Source organism: Saccharomyces cerevisiae, chromosome X, assembly GCF_000146045.2.
Source record: "Saccharomyces cerevisiae S288C chromosome X, complete sequence".
Lineage (NCBI taxonomy): Eukaryota > Fungi > Ascomycota > Saccharomycetes > Saccharomycetales > Saccharomycetaceae > Saccharomyces > Saccharomyces cerevisiae.
The window spans coordinates 435,098-457,978 of record NC_001142.9 but is presented as its reverse complement, the minus strand read 5'-3'; the positions used below and the strand labels follow the sequence as shown (position 1 = coordinate 457,978).

General features: G+C 37.7%; 12 protein-coding genes across 12 annotated transcripts, besides 6 other annotated features; 4 read left to right on the top strand and 8 right to left on the bottom strand.

Annotated features, from left to right (window-relative positions):
* Positions 1 to 204: 204 nt before the first annotated feature.
* Positions 205 to 1,740, bottom strand: MET3 (sulfate adenylyltransferase; the record flags this gene model as incomplete). Its single annotated transcript, NM_001181668.3, has 1 exon — positions 205 to 1,740. One exon carries the CDS (start codon positions 1,738 to 1,740, stop codon positions 205 to 207), a length of 1,536 nt encoding a protein of 511 aa, NP_012543.3.
* Positions 1,741 to 2,423: 683 nt separating this feature from the next.
* Positions 2,424 to 3,395: an origin of replication (ARS1016; Autonomously Replicating Sequence).
* Positions 3,298 to 4,296, top strand: TDH2 (glyceraldehyde-3-phosphate dehydrogenase (phosphorylating) TDH2; the record flags this gene model as incomplete). The annotated part of the gene is made up of 1 exon (NM_001181666.1): positions 3,298 to 4,296. The coding sequence occupies one exon, from the start codon at positions 3,298 to 3,300 to the stop codon at positions 4,294 to 4,296; it is 999 nt and encodes a 332-aa protein (NP_012542.1).
* Positions 4,297 to 4,532: 236 nt separating this feature from the next.
* MHO1 (Mho1p) lies at positions 4,533 to 5,549 on the bottom strand (the record flags this gene model as incomplete). The annotated part of the gene is made up of 1 exon (NM_001181665.1): positions 4,533 to 5,549. One exon carries the CDS (start codon positions 5,547 to 5,549, stop codon positions 4,533 to 4,535), a length of 1,017 nt encoding a protein of 338 aa, NP_012541.1.
* A 495-nt stretch (positions 5,550 to 6,044) lies between these two features.
* On the bottom strand, positions 6,045 to 6,959 carry SUI2 (translation initiation factor eIF2 subunit alpha; the record flags this gene model as incomplete). Its single annotated transcript, NM_001181664.3, has 1 exon — positions 6,045 to 6,959. One exon carries the CDS (start codon positions 6,957 to 6,959, stop codon positions 6,045 to 6,047), a length of 915 nt encoding a protein of 304 aa, NP_012540.3.
* Positions 6,960 to 7,313: 354 nt separating this feature from the next.
* On the bottom strand, positions 7,314 to 8,777 carry POL31 (DNA-directed DNA polymerase delta subunit POL31; the record flags this gene model as incomplete). The annotated part of the gene is made up of 1 exon (NM_001181663.1): positions 7,314 to 8,777. The coding sequence occupies one exon, from the start codon at positions 8,775 to 8,777 to the stop codon at positions 7,314 to 7,316; it is 1,464 nt and encodes a 487-aa protein (NP_012539.1).
* A 443-nt stretch (positions 8,778 to 9,220) lies between these two features.
* LSO1 (Lso1p) lies at positions 9,221 to 9,502 on the top strand (the record flags this gene model as incomplete). The annotated part of the gene is made up of 1 exon (NM_001184533.1): positions 9,221 to 9,502. One exon carries the CDS (start codon positions 9,221 to 9,223, stop codon positions 9,500 to 9,502), a length of 282 nt encoding a protein of 93 aa, NP_878106.1.
* Positions 9,503 to 9,953: 451 nt separating this feature from the next.
* APL1 (Apl1p) lies at positions 9,954 to 12,056 on the bottom strand (the record flags this gene model as incomplete). Its single annotated transcript, NM_001181662.3, has 1 exon — positions 9,954 to 12,056. The coding sequence occupies one exon, from the start codon at positions 12,054 to 12,056 to the stop codon at positions 9,954 to 9,956; it is 2,103 nt and encodes a 700-aa protein (NP_012538.3).
* A 1,061-nt stretch (positions 12,057 to 13,117) lies between these two features.
* On the top strand, positions 13,118 to 15,070 carry SAG1 (Sag1p; the record flags this gene model as incomplete). The annotated part of the gene is made up of 1 exon (NM_001181661.1): positions 13,118 to 15,070. The coding sequence occupies one exon, from the start codon at positions 13,118 to 13,120 to the stop codon at positions 15,068 to 15,070; it is 1,953 nt and encodes a 650-aa protein (NP_012537.1).
* Positions 15,014 to 15,423: an origin of replication (ARS1015; Autonomously Replicating Sequence).
* Positions 15,424 to 15,425: 2 nt separating this feature from the next.
* On the top strand, positions 15,426 to 16,985 carry MRX12 (Mrx12p; the record flags this gene model as incomplete). Its single annotated transcript, NM_001181660.1, has 1 exon — positions 15,426 to 16,985. The coding sequence occupies one exon, from the start codon at positions 15,426 to 15,428 to the stop codon at positions 16,983 to 16,985; it is 1,560 nt and encodes a 519-aa protein (NP_012536.2).
* Positions 16,986 to 17,332: 347 nt separating this feature from the next.
* On the bottom strand, positions 17,333 to 19,114 carry MPP10 (rRNA-processing protein MPP10; the record flags this gene model as incomplete). The annotated part of the gene is made up of 1 exon (NM_001181659.3): positions 17,333 to 19,114. The coding sequence occupies one exon, from the start codon at positions 19,112 to 19,114 to the stop codon at positions 17,333 to 17,335; it is 1,782 nt and encodes a 593-aa protein (NP_012535.3).
* A 254-nt stretch (positions 19,115 to 19,368) lies between these two features.
* On the bottom strand, positions 19,369 to 21,177 carry AVT1 (Avt1p; the record flags this gene model as incomplete). Its single annotated transcript, NM_001181658.1, has 1 exon — positions 19,369 to 21,177. The coding sequence occupies one exon, from the start codon at positions 21,175 to 21,177 to the stop codon at positions 19,369 to 19,371; it is 1,809 nt and encodes a 602-aa protein (NP_012534.1).
* A 376-nt stretch (positions 21,178 to 21,553) lies between these two features.
* Positions 21,554 to 21,563: a centromere (CEN10_CDEI of CEN10).
* Positions 21,554 to 21,672: a centromere (CEN10; Chromosome X centromere).
* Positions 21,564 to 21,647: a centromere (CEN10_CDEII of CEN10).
* Positions 21,648 to 21,672: a centromere (CEN10_CDEIII of CEN10).
* A 380-nt stretch (positions 21,673 to 22,052) lies between these two features.
* Positions 22,053 to 22,816, bottom strand: PRE3 (proteasome core particle subunit beta 1; the record flags this gene model as incomplete). Its single annotated transcript, NM_001181435.1, has 2 exons — positions 22,053 to 22,635; positions 22,752 to 22,816. The coding sequence occupies 2 exons, from the start codon at positions 22,814 to 22,816 to the stop codon at positions 22,053 to 22,055; spliced, it is 648 nt and encodes a 215-aa protein (NP_012533.1).
* Between the last annotated feature and the right edge of the window lie 65 nt (positions 22,817 to 22,881).

Below are 22,881 nucleotides of genomic sequence, written 5' to 3'. Positions count from 1 at the left end.
TATGCACCATCGCTATCTCTAGGTTTTGTAATTGATGACTGAATAAGAGTGCAATTTTTTTTTTTTTTTTTTTTTGATTTTTTTCTTTTGATATATTATATATATTAATAAATGTACATACAAAACTTATTTGCAAATCTATTTATTTTGCGCGGTCGATCATGAATTTTGCCCTACTTTTGAGATGGGAGCATTTTATGACGATTAAAATACAAAAAAGCCATTGTCTTCCAAGAATAGGACAACTTTTTGTACAATATGTGAAATAGGTTCATCCGCTGACTCTAGCTGAATATCGGCTGAGCTTGAGGTATCTAATAAGTAAACGTTTTGCTTGCCAACAACAGAGTCCTTGTCATCTTCCCATTGATTTGGAATAATTAGTCCACTACCAGAACCAATGAAATCTTGAATCAAAGATAGTAACTCTGTCTTATTATTGTGTTCAAAGATCTTGTAATACCTGCCACCACCGAATTGCAAGAATGTTGACAACAAAGCAATGGATAATTGCTCACGAGAAACGGTTAATGAATTACCTAAAACAATTGAAAAACCTTGTTTTGGTCTTGGTGGGTTGGATTCTCTTAGGATTTTAACCACTTCAGGATATGAGAACCATTCAGGAATCTCACCACCAACTCTTAAACGGCGTCTCAACTCTGTACCTGAAATGTTCAAGGTTCTCGTCTTTGTGGTGTCAATTTGATCAATTGGAGCATAACGGTCTTCGTCTGGCAAATAAGTGACCATTCTGAATGGAACAACTTCAATGTCCAGTTCATGCTTGTAGGATTCGACCAATTCTTGAGCATCGTATGGACCGTAGAAATCAACACCCTTGGAGTTCTTACCTGGGCCCGCATGGTCTCTACCAACAATGAAGTGGGAGGCACCATAATTCTTTCTAATAATAGCATGCCATACGGCTTCTCTATCACCACTCATTCTCATTGCTAATGGCAACAGGGATAAGAAAGCAATACCATTAGGATAACGCTTAATAATTTCCTGGTAGACACGAACACGAGTGTGATGGTCTATATCACCTGGTTTGGTTAGTCCAACAACTGGATGGATCAGCACCTTAGCATTAGCTTCTCTGGCGGCTCTCACAGTCAACTCCCTGTGGGCTCTATGCATTGGATTACGAGTTTGGAAAGCTACGACACGGTCCCATTGTCTTGATTGGAATTCAAGTCTTAGTTGGGCAGGTGTCTTACGCAAACCTGGATAGTCATAATGTTGAGGTAATTGAATCGCTTCTAAAGAACCGCCGACGTAATAATCACCGGCAACGTTAAATAAATAGCTAATGGCTGGATGTTCTGGGTCACCTCTGAAGACTTTTTCGGCTTCGATAGTTTTGTTTGGCTTGTAAACATCCTGGACAGTAAGTATAGCAATAGGAATTTCATCATCTTGGAAAAGGGCAATTCTTGTGTCTGGTTTAATTTGGTTAGCAAATGCTTCATCAACATCTAATGTAATAGGGATGGTCCACAATGTGCCGTCTGCTAATCTCGAATCTGTAACAACAGAGGAGTAATCGTTTTCGTTCAAAAACCCAGTCAGAGGAGAAAACCCACCATTTAGAATCAATTCAATATCACATAGTTGTCTAGGAGTCAAGTTCCATACTAAAATGTCCGAAGATTGCGCTTCAGATAACAATTCATTCTTCTTTAACGCATCTCTAGCAATCAAGTCTTGTAGAATACCACCGTGAGGAGCAGGCATGTTAATTATACTTTATTCTTGTTATTATTATACTTTCTTAGTTCCTTTTCAATTGTTAAGAAACGATATCACAACTGTTACGACAGAGAGAGACCCAAGCTAGAGATCACAAGCTAAAAAAGAACCAAGTTTACATATATATATATATATATATATATATATATATATATATCCATATTCATATTTCTCGAGAAAGAGCCTCTATTTCTCATTGGTAAGTAACTTCATAAGAGACTAAGTTGTAAAACTGTGGCTTTGTTATACGGTGATTTCCTTTGGAGGTTGCTAAGGTTTATGGTGTTGAGTGCAGTGTGCACGACAGGGACCGCTAGAATGCGGTGAGTTACAAAATTACACGTGACTTTTCTGGTCACGTGACCTTTTTTTCTGTCAGCAATCCGTAGGATGCGCGTTGGCGCTACAAGTGTGTCATATCTGTACTATATTTGTACACTTATATGTAGTTGTGACAAAAGTCTCTGTTAGTACTAAATTAAACGATGTTATATCTGTGGACCCCCTCACCTTATACCACTACGTACATATCGTTGGAAAATCTAGATCAGAGGGTGGTAAATGAAGTGTAATAGTATTCATTTTTCTTATAAATCATCCCTTCCGTGATTTATACAAAAGAAGAGGAGAATATGCTGAATACTTGGTATATTACTCTACATTATACTCTTATCTTGACGGGTATTCTGAGCATCTTACTCAGTTTCAAGATCTTTTAATGTCCAAAAACATTTGAGCCGATCTAAATACTTCTGTGTTTTCATTAATTTATAAATTGTACTCTTTTAAGACATGGAAAGTACCAACATCGGTTGAAACAGTTTTTCATTTACTTATGGTTTATTGGTTTTTCCAGTGAATGATTATTTGTCGTTACCCTTTCGTAAAAGTTCAAACACGTTTTTAAGTATTGTTTAGTTGCTCTTTCGACATATATGATTATCCCTGCGCGGCTAAAGTTAAGGATGCAAAAAACATAAGACAACTGAAGTTAATTTACGTCAATTAAGTTTTCCAGGGTAATGATGTTTTGGGCTTCCACTAATTCAATAAGTATGTCATGAAATACGTTGTGAAGAGCATCCAGAAATAATGAAAAGAAACAACGAAACTGGGTCGGCCTGTTGTTTCTTTTCTTTACCACGTGATCTGCGGCATTTACAGGAAGTCGCGCGTTTTGCGCAGTTGTTGCAACGCAGCTACGGCTAACAAAGCCTAGTGGAACTCGACTGATGTGTTAGGGCCTAAAACTGGTGGTGACAGCTGAAGTGAACTATTCAATCCAATCATGTCATGGCTGTCACAAAGACCTTGCGGACCGCACGTACGAACACATACGTATGCTAATATGTGTTTTGATAGTACCCAGTGATCGCAGACCTGCAATTTTTTTGTAGGTTTGGAAGAATATATAAAGGTTGCACTCATTCAAGATAGTTTTTTTCTTGTGTGTCTATTCATTTTATTATTGTTTGTTTAAATGTTAAAAAAACCAAGAACTTAGTTTCAAATTAAATTCATCACACAAACAAACAAAACAAAATGGTTAGAGTTGCTATTAACGGTTTCGGTAGAATCGGTAGATTGGTTATGAGAATTGCTTTGCAAAGAAAGAACGTCGAAGTTGTTGCTTTGAACGATCCTTTCATCTCTAACGACTACTCCGCTTACATGTTCAAGTACGACTCTACTCACGGTAGATACGCTGGTGAAGTTTCCCACGATGACAAGCACATCATCGTTGATGGTCACAAGATCGCCACTTTCCAAGAAAGAGACCCAGCTAACTTGCCATGGGCTTCTCTAAACATTGACATCGCCATTGACTCCACTGGTGTTTTCAAGGAATTGGACACTGCTCAAAAGCACATTGACGCTGGTGCCAAGAAGGTTGTCATCACTGCTCCATCTTCCACCGCCCCAATGTTCGTCATGGGTGTTAACGAAGAAAAATACACTTCTGACTTGAAGATTGTTTCCAACGCTTCTTGTACCACCAACTGTTTGGCTCCATTGGCCAAGGTTATCAACGATGCTTTCGGTATTGAAGAAGGTTTGATGACCACTGTTCACTCCATGACCGCCACCCAAAAGACTGTTGACGGTCCATCCCACAAGGACTGGAGAGGTGGTAGAACCGCTTCCGGTAACATCATCCCATCCTCTACCGGTGCTGCTAAGGCTGTCGGTAAGGTCTTGCCAGAATTGCAAGGTAAGTTGACCGGTATGGCTTTCAGAGTCCCAACCGTCGATGTTTCCGTTGTTGACTTGACTGTCAAGTTGAACAAGGAAACCACCTACGATGAAATCAAGAAGGTTGTCAAGGCTGCCGCTGAAGGTAAGTTGAAGGGTGTCTTGGGTTACACTGAAGACGCTGTTGTCTCCTCTGACTTCTTGGGTGACTCTAACTCTTCCATCTTCGATGCTGCCGCTGGTATCCAATTGTCTCCAAAGTTCGTCAAGTTGGTTTCCTGGTACGACAACGAATACGGTTACTCTACCAGAGTTGTCGACTTGGTTGAACACGTTGCCAAGGCTTAAATTTAACTCCTTAAGTTACTTTAATGATTTAGTTTTTATTATTAATAATTCATGCTCATGACATCTCATATACACGTTTATAAAACTTAAATAGATTGAAAATGTATTAAAGATTCCTCAGGGATTCGATTTTTTTGGAAGTTTTTGTTTTTTTTTCCTTGAGATGCTGTAGTATTTGGGAACAATTATACAATCGAAAGATATATGCTTACATTCGACCGTTTTAGCCGTGATCATTATCCTATAGTAACATAACCTGAAGCATAACTGACACTACTATCATCAATACTTGTCACATGAGAACTCTGTGAATAATTAGGCCACTGAAATTTGATGCCTGAAGGACCGGCATCACGGATTTTCGATAAAGCACTTAGTATCACACTAATTGGCTTTTCGCCGCATATGGTGTTTCCGGTGATTTCCAAGTATTGTTTCCAAGCATCGTACCTTTCACCATTTGGAGTATCACTTAGCGTTTTCATCGCATATCTGTCCATTATTTCAATGGATTGCCAAATGGGAACTTGATGATGTGAAAGTTTACTCCTAGCAGTTAACATTTCCACTTCTGTTTCCTCTTGAATGGCATCATTCAACTCTTCCTTGCTTCCGACGTACCCAGTATATTGGAATCTGCGGCCCCAATGACAGAAATCACTGCTTACAATGAATAAATTGTTCGGATCCTTAATGTACTCCGACAAGATATTACCAATGCAACGATCAACATCAACGCTGTTATGAGAAACCATCATAGGAAATACCTTCACCGTATCTAAAGAAATTTCTCTCCATTTCAAAGTTTCCACCAACATGGGGAGCTGCATCTCTAAGGAATGTTCAGCCATATCAGTGTCATGATCCATTGGCTTAAACAGCTTCTTTCCGTTCTCAGGATACTCCTTCTGTATTAATGTTTTACACAAGTCTGTATCCACTTTCAGATTACCCAAGGGCGTCTCTAGCTCACTGAATGCACTAACTAATATTTGGTTTTTGAAATAGATGTGATGCGACGGCCCCAAGATAAATATTCTCTTAACATTACGGTTCAAATCCAACGATGCGTACGAGTAGGCCATAGTGGGTCCACAATACCTGTAACCGGCATGAGGACATATGATAATTCTGGCGTTGTGAATTGGGCCTTTAAGGGTACTTTTGATCAAGTATGTATGCAGTTGTTGAGATAATTCTTGGGCTCTATTGGAATACCATGAGCCTGCATGTGTTGCTGGACGTATTGACATGTTTGAAAAATTCTATTCTTTGCACTGTAGTCCACCTAAGCCACCGACTAGGACCACTTCACTTAAGTATCAGTCAGACTTTCCTTTGAAAATATATCAGTGTGTATCCGCATGTTATCTGTTTTGTTGAAAATCACATGAGTGGACGGCCCCTTTGTCTTGTCTTAGTGTTCCCCAATGATTTAAATGCAATTCCGAAGGAAAGGGGGGAGCCTCATATTATTACAGCATCACTACCTTTTGAGGTAAAAATATCTCATGTGAAAAAGATAAATTATAGAGAACCGGCAGGGCATGCTCCACTGACAACCCCGTGGTAACAGAAATTAAATTTTGATTATGATTAAATGGATTGTAATATTTATAATAGCCAAATGTACAAGGTGTATATTGCAAAGAATATGATATGGCAGGATATACGTATTTGTTCTATACAAAATTTTCTAAAACAGTATGACACTTGAAAACACCTAGAAAAATTAGGCGCGGCAATGATTACTCGTCGTCTGACTCATCCTCATCGTCTTCAGAGTCAGATCTATTATCTAATTCTTTGCTTTCTAATAGAGCTTGTAACTCAGCGTCTTCAGTAGCAGTGACAGCCTTTGGTGGCATGGTAATGTTGCAAACACCGCCGTATTTTGTAATAACCTCTGTAATTTTTTCAATAGCGCTTTCCAGTTGTTCAATACCTTTTTGCTTATCCAAGGCTTGGGTGGTCAAAACATATAATGGGGCGGCGACTAATTTAACTTTAACTTGCATTTGTTCTGTGGACATGTCTTCAGCTGATTTTAATGCGTCTTTAATGGCATCGATACCTTCGTAACTAAAACAAGACACTTCAACATCGGCTCTAATCTTTACAGCTTGTGGTGTTAATCTCTTGGAGATATAGTTCTTTAATTCATCTAAAACATCTTTTGATGGCGGTTCAATACCTTCCCAAACAGTTTCGTCAATGATGGATAGTTTGAAAGCTTCGTAAGCGTGACCAAATTTTCGACTTAATGGCCAAGCAATGGTCTTATATAGTTCTTCCAAAGGGATTTGGAATTTTTCGGCACAGTATCTTAAAATGGAATGAACAGTCTTAGATTTTTGGTATTTTTCTTCACATTTAATGATATCTTCAGAAGAAACACGACGTTTGGACAAATCAATATAACCTTTTTCTTTGTCGACACGAAGAACAACGGCGACATCATTTTTACCAACACGAATTAATTTTTGGATTGACCTAATACGTCTACGGGACAATTCACTTAGTAGAATCATACCTTCAATGTTGTCATATTCTAACAATTTAACATAAGCACCCATTTCAGCAATCTGCTGGACGTTAACCATGACGATATCGTCAATTTCTGGGTATTTGTTTTCATAAAATCTGCAATGAGAAGTGGACATTATTTGGTGTATTATAGAAGGTGCGTGAGGCAGCAGAAAAGACACAAAAATATGAAGACAAAAACTGATTAGTAAACAGATTGCACTTTACTCTTTAATGACCTAGGAAATAAACAATGGTTGAAAATTTGTAAATGCGATTTTATACTACTATTTCATCAGATTTGTGCTTTCTCTTCTTCTCTTTTTCGCCTCTTCGAAGAAAAAATTTTTCTCCGACTGCGGGTAAGAAAAAACGCTCATAGTTTTTCTACCAGCTGTGACAAGAAACGTATTTTGAGCTGAACGATGAATGCTCACTTTTACATATAAAACTTAATTGCATATCTATGTGGAAATTATTCCTTGTTTTATTTAAATGTCAATCTTGACCGTCTCTGCTTCTAACGTTTCCAAATCCAGTAATATTATCATCCCAGTAGAACTGAATTCAGGGACAGATATTATCTTTATGTTCTTACCACCTATTTCCACTACTCTTGTTCCAAAATATGGCTGGTTTGCCACAATGTAAACGTGGGGCCACTTATCCAATACAAATGGATCCTTATCAGTGTACGGATAACACCATAAGGTATCAGGTGCGGTGGGCGCGATGTTTTGCCATTTCATTGTACATTCCATAAGGTCCAGGCGATGCTCTATATCGTCTTTGAAATCATTACTCTCGCCCTCCTCGACCTTGTTTTCACTTTCTCCGTTATCATTTGATGGTATTACGTATTTACAAATATCATTGATATTTTTGCCTGAAACGGCTAGAACGTCTACGCCATTATAGCTAAACTCATATGGGTTGGTCACTAAATTCAAAATTTCTTTGTTAGAACCGTTGAAGTATGATTCTAGGGACTTATCAAACAATGATTTGTGGAAAGGCTGTTGCGGTAGAGATTTGTCACTTGGATCATTGGTTCCGGGCATAATATCAACAGATATAGATGGCAAAATGTTGTGTAGAAATTTACTGAACTCAGTTAGAGAAATCATCAATTCGTCTTTGTTCACGCTTTTAATGTCGAAGTCAACAGAGTTGCCGCATATCAGTAATCTACCAATTAGAGAAATGTCGTCAATTTTGTTATTGATTCTCCCCATCAAAAATTCTCTCAAAATCTCCAATCTCAATAGCCTATCAGGTGATGTATTATTGAGGTTTAACCCAGAAACAAGAGCAATTTTTCCCCTGGTGGGGCAGGTAGCAATTGGTGCAGGGAAAGGATTTTGTGGTAAAGGAGTGGGGTAGCATATGTCTAAAACTTGAAATGTCCCGGCTTCAGCTTCCATACCCAGTATACCTACAACAACACCCGTGATGAAGGGTGTAGACCGAATAAAATCTCCCACTAGAAGCACTCTCCCACTTTCATCTTCGAGCATAATTTCATCAGAACCACCCTCTTTATCAGTATAACTTTTAGTTAAATCTGGTGCACCATATGTATCATTGATCACTTCGTCCAGTACGTTTGGTTTATATTTCATCTCGCAATATATGGATCCTACGCACCAACATGGTTGGTTTCCCTGAATATCTAACACTTTGTCCTTTTTTAGAACTAATTGGCCATTCAAGGTAAAGCCCGCATCCCATCTCTTGTCACATTCTTTTAAGACGCGTTCTCTGAAAGTCTTTAGACGGTATTGATAAATGTGGTAGTACTGAGAACCGTAGTCACGTTTTTTATAGCATAGTTGGAATGGATTCGATTTGTTGTAAAGATTGTCGTCAACAATTCTTACTCTCGTTCGTGGTTGGGACAAGTTTTCATCTTGGAGACTTCTATCCTCGTTGAACTTTGTTAACAATGCGTCCATTGCCCTTCACTTCCATTTTTGCAGGAAAGATTCAGCTATAGTTCGCTTATTGCAATGGGATTTCAAAAATAGTTTATATTTTAACTTTTGAAATTAATCAGACGCGTCTGATTAATCGTATAACATGATATAAATCTAGAGTTAGTATTGGCGGCTATTTTGCTTTTCCTCTGGTTTTCCTTTCCCTTTGACACCCTTTTTGCCACTTAACTACTGTATAAGAGTGGGTAAAGCACACCCACAAAGCATTGAACGACAGATTGATATCAACAGGCTGAAATAGAACAATCGAGAATGTTGCACCCTTTTTTCCAATCTAAGCACTTGCGTACATATATATATATATATAGGATAATGTGTAGTCGTATTATTAACCGCCTTTTGGAAGTTTGCTAACCGCATAGTTGTCATTAGAAACCACCAAACATAGTGAAGAAGCGAACATGCATAATACTGGCAAGAGATACTCAGAAACTGCCAAAAAAGTGGCAGCAGGAAGAGCAAGAAAACGTAGGCAAGCTTACGAAAAGGACCAACTAGAGAAACAACAACTAGAAGCTCAAGAAGCTCAGAGGTGGGAAGAAGGTGCGAGAACCCCTAACCAGAAGAAGCTGATTATGGAACAAAAAAAGACAGAGAAGCTAAGAGCCAAAAAGGAAAGAGACCAATTACTAGCCGCCGAAGAGGAAGCTTTAGGTAAGGGAGGCAGGGGAAAAAGATACTGAAATGACGGAAAACGAGAATATGGAGCAGAGAGCAACTTTTAGAGCTTTACCCGTTAAAAGGTCAAATCGAGGCTTCCTGCCTTTGTCTGATTTTAGTAGTACCGGAAGGTTTATTACGCCCAAGAACAGTGCTTGAATTGAGTTCTCGGGACACGGGAAAGACAATGGAAGAAAAATTTACATTCAGTAGCCTTATATATGAAATGCTGCCAAGCCACGTCTTTATAAGTAGATAATGTCCCATGAGCTGAACTATGGGAATTTATGACGCAGTTCATTGTATATATATTACATTAACTCTTTAGTTTAACATCTGAATTGTTTTATAAAATAACTTTTTGAATTTTTTTATGATCGCTTAGTTAAGTCTATTATATCAGGTTTTTTCATTCATCATAATTGTTCGTTAAATATGAGTATATTTAAATACAGGAATTAGTATCATTTGCAGTCACGAAAAGGGCCGTTTCATAGAGAGTTTTCTTAATAAAGTTGAGGGTTTCCGTGATAGTTTTGAGGGGTTGTTTGAACTAGATTTACGCTTACCTTTCAACTGATTAATTTTTTCAGCGGGCTTATCATAATCATCCATCATAGCAGTCTTTCTGGACTTCGTCGAGGACTGGCTTTCTGAATTTTGACGGTCCCTATTAGCTCCAGTTGGAGGAAATGAGTTACCTACAACTGGCAAGAGGTCTTTGTTTGGATTCAAAATAGGACTTTGTGGTAGCAGTTTGGTTTTATTCAATCTAAAGATATGAGAAACAGGTTTTAAGTAAATCGATACTATTGTACCAATGTTTAGCTCCAATTCCTCCAAAACGGTGGGATCTAATTTCGTGTTCATTTCTATTAGTGGCAACTCTCCGTCCAGTACTGATTTTAAAGATTCAAAAGTTATCGCGTTTGATATACGAGACGTTTTCGTTAATGACAGCAATCTCCAATACATCAGTGTTTTATCTCTTAAGTCAGGATTATTTTCGTGATCGATGCATCCTTTTAATAAATCCATACAAAGTTCTTCAGTTTCCTTTGTAGGACTTCTGATGAAGAATTTTATTGCTGAGTTCAGAATGGAAAATTGCACTTCTAGCGTCTCACTAAACATGTTTGAGGAAAAAACTCTAAATAACTCCAGGTAGTTTGGAATTACATCCGAATATTGCGTTATTATCCAGATCATAGCGTTTTTTGATTCAGGTTCCTGTACAACTTCAGTGTGTTTGACTAGTTCTGTTACGTTTGCTTTAAAATTATTGGGATATTTCCTCAAAATATTTCTGAAAACCGAAATAATCTCCTGGACGACATAATCAACACCGAATTCTAACAAATCTAGTAGAACAGCGACACAATCGTGTACAGAGTCTTCATCTAGCTTAACAGCCAGATTACCAATGGCTCTGACTGATTTCCTTGACATTTGAATATCAATATCTGTAGCATATTGTTCCAACTCTTCTAGAATTCTTGGTAATGTTTCCTTGTTAGCTAAAAGATATAAACACTCTAATTTCGTGTCTTTGATGTATATGGGGTCATTGTACTCGATGAAAAAATACGAAATGTCTAGCCTGAGTAGAGATGACTCCCTACTCAATAAAAGAAGAATAACGTTTCTTAATACTAAAAATTGTAATTCAGGCGGCTTATCTAACAAAGCTATTACAGAGTTAGATAGCTTTTCGGCTAGAGTTTCTTTGATGACGTCAACATAATTCAACAAGTACATGATGAATTTTAAAGAGTTCAACACTACGTATGTGTTTACTTGTTGCAGGTACGGTAAAGCTAGTTCGATCATTTCATGGGTATCCAAATAATGCTGCGGCACAACCGAAGTCGTCAAAACTTCCAAAACAGTAGCCTTATTCCACTCATTTAATTCGGGTAAAAGCTCTAGCATGTCAAAAGCGAGTTCCAAGGGAATCCTGAAGGGTTCCATGTTAGCGTTTTTTTCGTGAATGGAATATAAAGTATGTAATGCAGCTACAATGACTTCTGGAGAGCTCGACTGTGCTTTTACAATGTCATGTAGAATGCTTGATAACCCCAATACCCTTTCATGATCAATTTCATCTAAATCCAACAGTGCGTAAATTGCTGTCCTCGTCACTTGTTCAGGTGGAGACTTGTGATTTACCAATGAAATGATACAGTCGAAGGCCTGATCAGATAGCTCTTTCACCGGGACTAATACCAGAGTTCTTAGTGCCATTATTTGTAACTTTTCATCTCTGCTTTTGAAATCGTCCATTATAAATGGCAAAGCCTCTCTGGCCTGCTGAGGTTTTAATGCGCCGATCACCCTAATATACTCATGGCAAATTCTTTTCACTTCTAGATCATCTTCAATTTGCCAAAATTTCAAGAGCTCAGAAAACAGAACGGACATTTCGCCATAGTTTCCTAGAACCAAATTGGCGATAATTTTTCTCAGAGCATTTTTCCTTCTTGTTATATTCGATTTAAACTTTTTTACTCCAAAATGTTGCAGATCTGTGACGATTTCATTTGCTTTATATCTGGCAAAAACTTTTTGATCGGACATAAGCGAAATACGTCCTATTAATGAAGTGAATGTTCTTGCTGTATTCCCTTCTTGTGCAGTAGATTAATTCTGTTTCCAGGCTGCGATACTTTGATACCCAATACTAAAAGTTGATGATTTGAACGATCTCCTATTTCCTCGCACATTTTTGGAGCGATACCCGGAAGACAGAATCGCGATGTTAAGAAAATAGTTCTGATGGCACTAAAGAGATCATGATTAAGGAAAGGTAAGTGATATGCATGAATGGGAATAGGCTTTCGAACTTGACGATTTAGTTCCTTATTTCTATCCATCTAATCCTCCAACTTCAATAGGCCTTATCTAGCTCAGAGCAGTATTTAATTGAGAATAGTAGCTTAATTGAAACCTTACTAAAAAAGTGTATGGTTACATAAGATAAGGCGTTAAGAAGAGTATACATATGCATTATTCATTACCAAGACCACTATGAATAGTAATACCATATTTAGCTTTTGAAACTCATGTTTTCTATTGTGTTGTTTCAAATTCCTCTGTTAGGCTCAATTTAGGTTAATTAAATTATAAAAAAATATAAAAAATAAAGAAAGTTTATCCATCGTCACCTCAATTCAATGGAGTAAACAGTTTCAACACTGAGTGGTGAAACATTGAACAACTACATGCAGTTTCCCGCCACGAGGCAAGTGTAGGTCCTTTGTCCATTTCGCTTTGTTTTGCAGGTCATTGATGACCTAATTAGGAAGGTAGAAGCCGCTCCAGCTCGATAAGGAAATGCTAAGGGTACTCGCCTTTGGTGTTTTACCATACAATGGCAGCTTTATGTCACTTCATTCTTCAGTAACGGCGCTTAAATATTCCCAAAAACGTTACAATGGAATTGTTTGATCATGTAACGAAATGCAATCTTCTAAAAAAAAAGCCATGTGAATCAAAAAAAGATTCCTTTTAGCATACTATAAATATGCGAAATGCCCTCTATTTATTCTAGTAATCGTCCATTCTCATATCTTCCTTATATCAGTCGCCTCGCTTAATATAGTCAGCACAAAAGGAACAACAATTCGCCAGTTTTCAAAATGTTCACTTTTCTCAAAATTATTCTGTGGCTTTTTTCCTTGGCATTGGCCTCTGCTATAAATATCAACGATATCACATTTTCCAATTTAGAAATTACTCCACTGACTGCAAATAAACAACCTGATCAAGGTTGGACTGCCACTTTTGATTTTAGTATTGCAGATGCGTCTTCCATTAGGGAGGGCGATGAATTCACATTATCAATGCCACATGTTTATAGGATTAAGCTATTAAACTCATCGCAAACAGCTACTATTTCCTTAGCGGATGGTACTGAGGCTTTCAAATGCTATGTTTCGCAACAGGCTGCATACTTGTATGAAAATACTACTTTCACATGTACTGCTCAAAATGACCTGTCCTCCTATAATACGATTGATGGATCCATAACATTTTCGCTAAATTTTAGTGATGGTGGTTCCAGCTATGAATATGAGTTAGAAAACGCTAAGTTTTTCAAATCTGGGCCAATGCTTGTTAAACTTGGTAATCAAATGTCAGATGTGGTGAATTTCGATCCTGCTGCTTTTACAGAGAATGTTTTTCACTCTGGGCGTTCAACTGGTTACGGTTCTTTTGAAAGTTATCATTTGGGTATGTATTGTCCAAACGGATATTTCCTGGGTGGTACTGAGAAGATTGATTACGACAGTTCCAATAACAATGTCGATTTGGATTGTTCTTCAGTTCAGGTTTATTCATCCAATGATTTTAATGATTGGTGGTTCCCGCAAAGTTACAATGATACCAATGCTGACGTCACTTGTTTTGGTAGTAATCTGTGGATTACACTTGACGAAAAACTATATGATGGGGAAATGTTATGGGTTAATGCATTACAATCTCTACCCGCTAATGTAAACACAATAGATCATGCGTTAGAATTTCAATACACATGCCTTGATACCATAGCAAATACTACGTACGCTACGCAATTCTCGACTACTAGGGAATTTATTGTTTATCAGGGTCGGAACCTCGGTACAGCTAGCGCCAAAAGCTCTTTTATCTCAACCACTACTACTGATTTAACAAGTATAAACACTAGTGCGTATTCCACTGGATCCATTTCCACAGTAGAAACAGGCAATCGAACTACATCAGAAGTGATCAGCCATGTGGTGACTACCAGCACAAAACTGTCTCCAACTGCTACTACCAGCCTGACAATTGCACAAACCAGTATCTATTCTACTGACTCAAATATCACAGTAGGAACAGATATTCACACCACATCAGAAGTGATTAGTGATGTGGAAACCATTAGCAGAGAAACAGCTTCGACCGTTGTAGCCGCTCCAACCTCAACAACTGGATGGACAGGCGCTATGAATACTTACATCTCGCAATTTACATCCTCTTCTTTCGCAACAATCAACAGCACACCAATAATCTCTTCATCAGCAGTATTTGAAACCTCAGATGCTTCAATTGTCAATGTGCACACTGAAAATATCACGAATACTGCTGCTGTTCCATCTGAAGAGCCCACTTTTGTAAATGCCACGAGAAACTCCTTAAATTCCTTCTGCAGCAGCAAACAGCCATCCAGTCCCTCATCTTATACGTCTTCCCCACTCGTATCGTCCCTCTCCGTAAGCAAAACATTACTAAGCACCAGTTTTACGCCTTCTGTGCCAACATCTAATACATATATCAAAACGAAAAATACGGGTTACTTTGAGCACACGGCTTTGACAACATCTTCAGTTGGCCTTAATTCTTTTAGTGAAACAGCAGTCTCATCTCAGGGAACGAAAATTGACACCTTTTTAGTGTCATCCTTGATCGCATATCCTTCTTCTGCATCAGGAAGCCAATTGTCCGGTATCCAACAGAATTTCACATCAACTTCTCTCATGATTTCAACCTATGAAGGTAAAGCGTCTATATTTTTCTCAGCTGAGCTCGGTTCGATCATTTTTCTGCTTTTGTCGTACCTGCTATTCTAAAACGGGTACTGTACAGTTAGTACATTGAGTCGAAATATACGAAATTATTGTTCATAATTTTCATCCTGGCTCTTTTTTTCTTCAACCATAGTTAAATGGACAGTTCATATCTTAACTCTAATAATACTTTTCTAGTTCTTATCCTTTTCCGTCTCACCGCAGATTTTATCATAGTATTAAATTTATATTTTGTTCGTAAAAAGAAAAATTTGTGAGCGTTACCGCTCGTTTCATTACCCGAAGGCTGTTTCAGTAGACCACTGATTAAGTAAGTAGATGAAAAAATTTCATCACCATGAAAGAGTTCGATGAGAGCTACTTTTTCAAATGCTTAACAGCTAACCGCCATTCAATAATGTTACGCTCTCTTCATTCTGCGGCTACGTTATCTAACAAGAGGTTTTACTCTCTCATATCTCATTCAAATAGAAAGAACATAATCAAAAAGCTTCTACGTCACCCTTCTTTCGATCCAATTCGTCATCATTTGCCTGAAGATATAACCACCATTGACCCATACTCTCTATCGCAGAATGTTATCGAAAGTTTAAACAAATTAGAGGTTCCTAAAAAGGATGCGGCCATGGTACACAATATGATGATAGAAAACTTAAGTGATCTTGACTACGGCGTTGCAACAATTCACTCAAATAATTTGCGTGATCTTGATTTAAAACCTTCACTTCCCGCCATCAAACAAATTATTAGGAATAATCCAGGAAGAGTACAAAGCTCTTGGGAACTTTTTACACAATACAAGGCCTCAATGGAAAATGTTCCTGATGAACTGATGGAAGTGGTCTTAGAAAAAATTATCAAGTTTGACAAGGCAGAAAAGGTTGATGGAAAAAAGAGTCTGACTTATCAAGACCTCGTTAGATGTCTTTATTTAATCAACCATTTTTCTTCAAATTATAATTTGCCTTCAGAGCTCGTGGAACCTATCCTTATTTACATAGTGGACAACGGAATTCCCAATGTTTTAGGTTCTGTACTCAAATATAAAATACCGCTGAGCTTTTTTGATAAGTATGTCAGTGAAATGACACAATACCAAATTTGTGAACTTTATGATTTTTATTCGCTTGATAATATAGTAGCTGATCCATTAGTACTACACAAGTGTCTAACTGTTCTGGGCGAAAACGAGAAAATTCAGCAAACTGAAGAAGAAAAAGAAATTATTAGCAAGTTGGAGGAAGAAATAGATATTGTTAAATCACAATGTCATGATAATTGGAGCCTCGAATTTCCGAATTGGAGTGTACGCAAAACTGCAACTTCATTCGAAGAATTATTTTTAGAGATCCAAAAAAGAAACATAGACAAGAAGGATTTCGAATTAGCTCACAAGCTGTTAAGATTAATTGGCGCTTTCAAAGGTAAAGTTTCTCTATTTTTTAAATTATACGACGAATATCTCTTAAAATTCAAAAATAATGAGGACGACTTAATGTTTGAAGCGTTTTTAACGCTCTGCTGCCAGGGTTATAAAAGCAGTAATGAAAAAATGCTACAATACGCTGAAGCTTTTATTAAAGAAGACTTTGATTCCAAACTAGAGAGTAAAATTCAAAGTGTGTTAATTGTTGCTAACGCGAAAGCAAATATTGATCTATCTCTCAAAATTTACAATTCTAATATATCTACTGCTAAACGAGAGAAAGATAAGTACACAGATCTTGCTGAAAGTGACGTATTAACTGAATCGCTCATTTTAGCATTCTTATCCAGAGATGATGCTGATTTTGCCAGGGTCATCTTTGATGGCGCACTAGGAGAAAAGCTGATATCAGGGCCGACTGCTGCAAAAAAAATAAAAAATCTCTTAGCCCAGTATGGAGAAGCGTTAGAAACAAAAACAAGCAAACAAGTTATGCAGACTAAGATAGAACATTATATGGAAAGCATATAACTTACTAATTAACATTTTATTACGTATATACATCTACATTTATCCAGGAAAGAACGTCATAAATAATACTAAAATTAGCTATCTTCCAATACCTCTTGTTTCAACGATACTTTAAATGACAGCCAATTACCAACAAAAAATTATTCAGCACATTCTTCTGGTATTTATGAGTGTATATGTTCCGCATCTCGTCATGAATATTTCATGATGCACTTCATTTTCTTTAAGTGGTCCTTTAAGGGGTTAATGACATTACAAGGTCGATATTCCATAAAAAATGCTGGGTGAACAGAGTTATGAAGAAATAATTTTTTACCTAAATACAAACTAAGTCTTCTTCGGCGTGTTCAAAGTTTTATATTTGTGCTATCTGGCCCTGATCTGCTCTTCTTCGTTTTACCGGAAACATCTTTCTTTTCACCCTTTTGATTGATAACAGTAATATTCTTGGCTTTTGACAAAGTGTCAACAACATCATTCCTTTTAGATCTTTTGTTTACATTTGGCAAATTAGCTTTCGATCTTTTTCTTTTCAAAGCCCTGCGCAATCTGTTTTTATCTTCTCTGGTTAATTCTTCCTTAGACATTGCAACACCATTCTTCAAGCGAATTTCTCCGTCCTTTTCTGCTTTACCGACATTGTATATCTCTTGAGGAGCCAAAGAAGAGGCATTCGACATATAGAGAGGTTGAGCATCCTCCATCGATATAGTGGGTGTTTCAACTCTAATTTCCAAAGAAGTACTTGCTGGCTTAGGAACGAAGTGCACTGATGAAAGCACATCCAATTTATATACCAAGTTAGCATAAAGTTCTGATATTTCGGAATGTGCCTTTTGAAGCTCTTCACTTAATGCAGATTCATCTTCAGCGCGTGTGTAGTCATCCTCATATATTTCTGCTAACGACTTCGAGGATTTAACATCACTCAATTCAAATTGAGGCCGTTGAGACTTACGTGTGATGTCTAACAGGGTTCTTCTTTGAAGGTCGTCAAAGTTACTGTCCTGTATCCTTCGTCTAATCATATCTTCTAATGATTCTGTGACCTCACTTGTTATAACAGGAACAGGCTTTGCAGTTCTGTCGAATTCAAGTTCCTCAGTGAGCAATGCATCTTCGGGACGATCCTTTGCCTTTACTTCACCCTTCAAAGACCATTTCTTCTCGGCAACCGCTTCGTTTTCCAATTGTTCTATCTGTTTTCTAATCTCTATTTGTTGCTTTTCGAAACTAGATAAGTTCTTGTCACTGGCTTCTCCCACTCCCTCAGCATTCGGTTCATCTTCCTCATCCGCAAATAAGTCTAATTTCACTTTATCCATGGCAGAATCATGCTCTTCTTCATCCAATTCTTCATCTTCTTTTGGATCTTTTACGTCAGAGTGCTTCTTCACAGGTTCTTTTGTGGGTTTGTCAAAAAAGTCTTCATAATAAATAGCCTCCTCCTCCTCGTCATCTGAAGGCATATCTTGAAAATAATCTATATCTTCATCCTCACTCCCCTCAGAAGCTTCGTTAGAATCTTCTGCAGCTAAAGTATCCCTATTGAACTTTTCGAGATCGAAAAACTTATCATTGATACCATAAGGATCGGGTGAAGAATGCCTTTCATCTTGCCCAGAAGAAATTCTTTTTTCCTCCGCAAATTCTTCTCTAGCTGCCTCTGCACTGGTTTTTTCGTCATCCATACTAGGTTCTTCATCGTTCTCGGAAAGACTATCATTACTCTGCTCCTCAATCTCAGAAACATCAGCAGAGAGCATCTGCTTTTCTTTAAAAACACTTTCTGCCTCCTCTAGTTCACTTTCTTCCCCGGATGATGAGTTCAGGGTGCTACCATCAGAGAGATTGTGAGAAGGCGTGACAACATCTTTGAGTTCTTGAATTCCTTGAATTAGATCACCATCAATACTATCAAGAACTAGTTTGACCTGCCACCAAACTTGATTGGCGTCTAAACCATCAACAGTGATTTCGTCCAGTTCTGCTTTCTTTGTAATACTCCCATTCTTACAGGTATTGATAACTGAATCTATATATGCTTTAACATCTTTAGAAGTGGCGGAGGGGTCCTTCAAAATAATTCTGCCAGCATTAGATTTCAATACTCCAAAGAGTTCTGACATTATACGACTTTCCTTGGGTCTTTCGTGCACACATCATTTATTCATAACAAAACACTGTTTCTTCAAGAGCTCATCGCAAAATTGAAAATTTTCTGCTTCCCTCGCATGCCGGCGGCCAGTACAGAAAAGGCGGTGAATATTTTATGGAAATAATTCTACACGAAAATATGTATATTACGCAATGGTTTTTCATTATCAGAAGTACAGAGCTAATGTAAATGAATTTTAAGTAGAGTAAGTATGCCCCTCGTCGATTATGAAATAATTGCAGCACCAACACCTAATGTGGACAACACGACACTAATACATATGGTTACGTGACAAGCCACTCTCTCCCATGGTTTGATTGTTGTCTTGCACAATCTTAAATAGAACCAACACGGCAAAATTAGGCAAATTGTAAAACACAAACCGGCCCCCAGAAATGCGATAATCTTATCAAATTCAGGGAAATTAATAGCTATCAAAACGAAGACAACATTAATAAAGATCCTATTGAATACTTGAAGGCCTTTCGCAGCTCTTCTTTTTATGGCGCTGGCCGCTTCATCTATGTGTTGCACATTCATCAGAACGTCCAATACAGAAACGATAGGTCTTGCGTTCAATGGGGTCTTTGCGATAGGAATGATAGTCATAAGCGCTGAAATCAGACCATAAACGAATTTTGGATATCCCTCCGTCAGCAAAACGTTCTTAGTAATTTCATCTTTAACAAGATTTCCAAACATCAAAAAGCCAATAACTGCAGTACCTATGTCCGTAACCGATGTTATCTTATAGGTAGTTTTCAAACAGTCTTTAAATTTATCTGGATGCCTCATATCTGTCTTTAAGTTGGGAAAAACCGCATGTCCTCCCCAGCAGGCACTCAATAAACCTATAGATAAACAGAGATGCTTTAGATCTATCGGCCACATGCTCGTTTCCATCGGATTAACTAATGAACCTGGAGAAGACGACTTGTATAGTCCGCAGCAGCAAATGACTAGCACAGTTCCGGTTGTTGAAAGGATTCCCAGAAGCGAGATATTAGATAGAACACTCAATGGTATAAAAACCGGGGGTGTAACGATAAAAAATGAAACTATTTTGAAAAAAGTGGTGGAGTATTGAGGAAATAGAGCATTTAAAGAATCTCCGAAGAGAATCACCAAGGACACCCCACTACCCAGTAGGTCAAGTGTGAAAAGAGCAGAAATTAGTGCGCGCCCTTTTGTACCAAATGCTGCATATCCCAAGTCCGCGTAAGATATCAAAGTTGGATCTGTATCTAGGCACCTAGACAAAAGTTCAGCAGTACAAAATGTCGCTAAGGCGAAGATTGCAAGCATAGTAAGTCCTATAACCCAGCCGGCGTATTTCAAACCAAGAGGTAACGCCAGGAGCCCAATACCAATCAGTACATTGATTGAGTTGAATATGGTCTGTGGAGCGGTCGACTGACCAGCAAGAAGAGTTACTACCTTACCATCTACACCCTCCACTCTCTTCACTACAATTGAATCCATGTCATTATTTGTAAACCTTCTCCCCGCTCCACCACTCATCATTTCTGTTAAGGAGGCAGTAGGGCGTAATATTGACCCAGAATCCCCAATTGTTGAATTTTGGATGGACCCATAATCATCATCGTGAATAGCCATGCTGGCTGTACTAACTCTATCGTTGTTAGCCAAATTAGTAATGCGCGGGCGACCAGCATTATTTAAAGTTACTGATAATCTTCTACCGTCCAAAGCTGGTGCTAAAGTATCCGGATCGTAGGTTTCATCGTTACTCTCTTTGAAAAAGGATCTTTCATTATCCGCATTTAGCTCGATATTACGAAACGAATTGGCTCTCCTCAACGAAGTCGCAAATCGACTTAAAGAATTAACTCCCTTAAATGAGCCCACAGGATGGTCCAATATGGATTGCCTACGTGTCATGAACCCGTCAGACTGAAACTGTGATACAGAATCATCTGGTGAGAATGCGGAACCTCTGTTCAATGGGATTGAGATATAGTGAACCTCAGAGCGCTTACGGCCATTGGGACTCAATGGTTCTTGCTCAGGCATTTGCGTCTCGGAATCAGTTATACAGAATACGTAAGTCTACGTAATGACTCCCCGGTGTTACCTTTTCACTGTAAAATTTTTCTTTAGAACTACACAACACAACAATATTTTATTTATTTATATTCTCGATCTATCGCTATTTTCGCCCCTCGGTAAAAGAGATAAGAAAAAAAAAAACGCGATGAACAATAGCTAAAACAAAACAGATGCCTAACCAAGACGCGTTGTGTATAACAAAATACCAGTTTAGTTGTTGTGGATGCTTATTCTATTTAGGATGGCCAAAGAACCTACAAAAAAATAAAAAAAAAATAATATTATACTCGTTCTCAACAACTCTACTAATTATTAAATAGGATTATATTAGAGTAACTTAATCACGTGTTAAATAATTAATTTACTTTAAAATTTATTTTTTAATATAAAATATTTATTCTTTTTATTTAAAAATAAAAAACACAAAAAAACAATGTTTATGATTTCCGAACCTAAATATACACTTTACGAGAAGAAATGATTTTCCGGTAGTTAACCTTTTTTTATAGATACGTAGATACAGTCACCATTTTTAACATTGCACACAACTGTACGAATGCATAGATAAGGTAAGCCTTCCAGGACTCCGAAGAATTAGTGAATCAATCTCACATACGTTTTTATACAACAAAAAAATGATTAGTCGTAAAATATCTTGCTTACGAAATTCCCTTCTGAGATACTTTGTCGTTCTAACAGTTAGAGAAAAAAGCGTAAAGCGAAGAGAAAAAGAGAAAGAGGTTATAGACTATTATATGTTATATCAGTGTAGATCCAGAGGCATTTGTTAACAAATATAAAGAGAAGTAATCACTCAGAATTTGTTCTTTTGGGGTCTATTATAGTTGTTCATATTCATCAGGGTAGAATATCAAACGTTCCACACCAGCAGCTGTCAAAACAACCATTCTTATAACACCACCGGAAGATCCGTCCCATTTAATGGCTTGCGATAGCGAATGCTTTATGAAATCTACGGTTTCTTCCTTTGACATATTTTCTCTAAAGTTTTTATCACAATACCCATATATGAAAGTAGAGCCAGATCCTGCTATCGCATAAGGCAGCTTATGGACGGAGCCACCCAATGGAATAGTATATACTTCCCCTTTGTTTTTGTCATCATAACCAGCCACAATTATACCAGCAGTAAGGTTATCTTTATTTTCGTAACATAATTCTTTGAACACCGAGGCAGCAGTCTCTGTGGAGGGGGTACCATATTGAGAAGTATATAATTCCAAATGGTACTGAACAATGTCGGCAATCGCCTGCGTGTCTGCTGCAGAACCGGACCTACAACACCAAATTTTGTCATGTACTCTCGTTAATTTATCTGTCACACGGTTAGCTATGTACGCACCAGTGGTGGTACGTGAATCAGCACCTAGTATCACACCATCCTTAAATGTCACGGCCATACTATTTTATTAGGTGATTATAAGATACCTATTAGTTAGTAATAAGGCCAATTGAGACTTTACTTCATTGAACTTTTAGAAACAATAAAGTGGGAGGAAAAATTCTTATATACATACATTGAGGTACCTAAACTGACTTCGCCCTTTTTCAAACGATTGATGTCCACTTGAATTCCATTCATGTTAACTTTCTGTGTGTACTTTGAAGTAGCAATTCTTATCGTAATTGTACACCGTCTCGCAACTT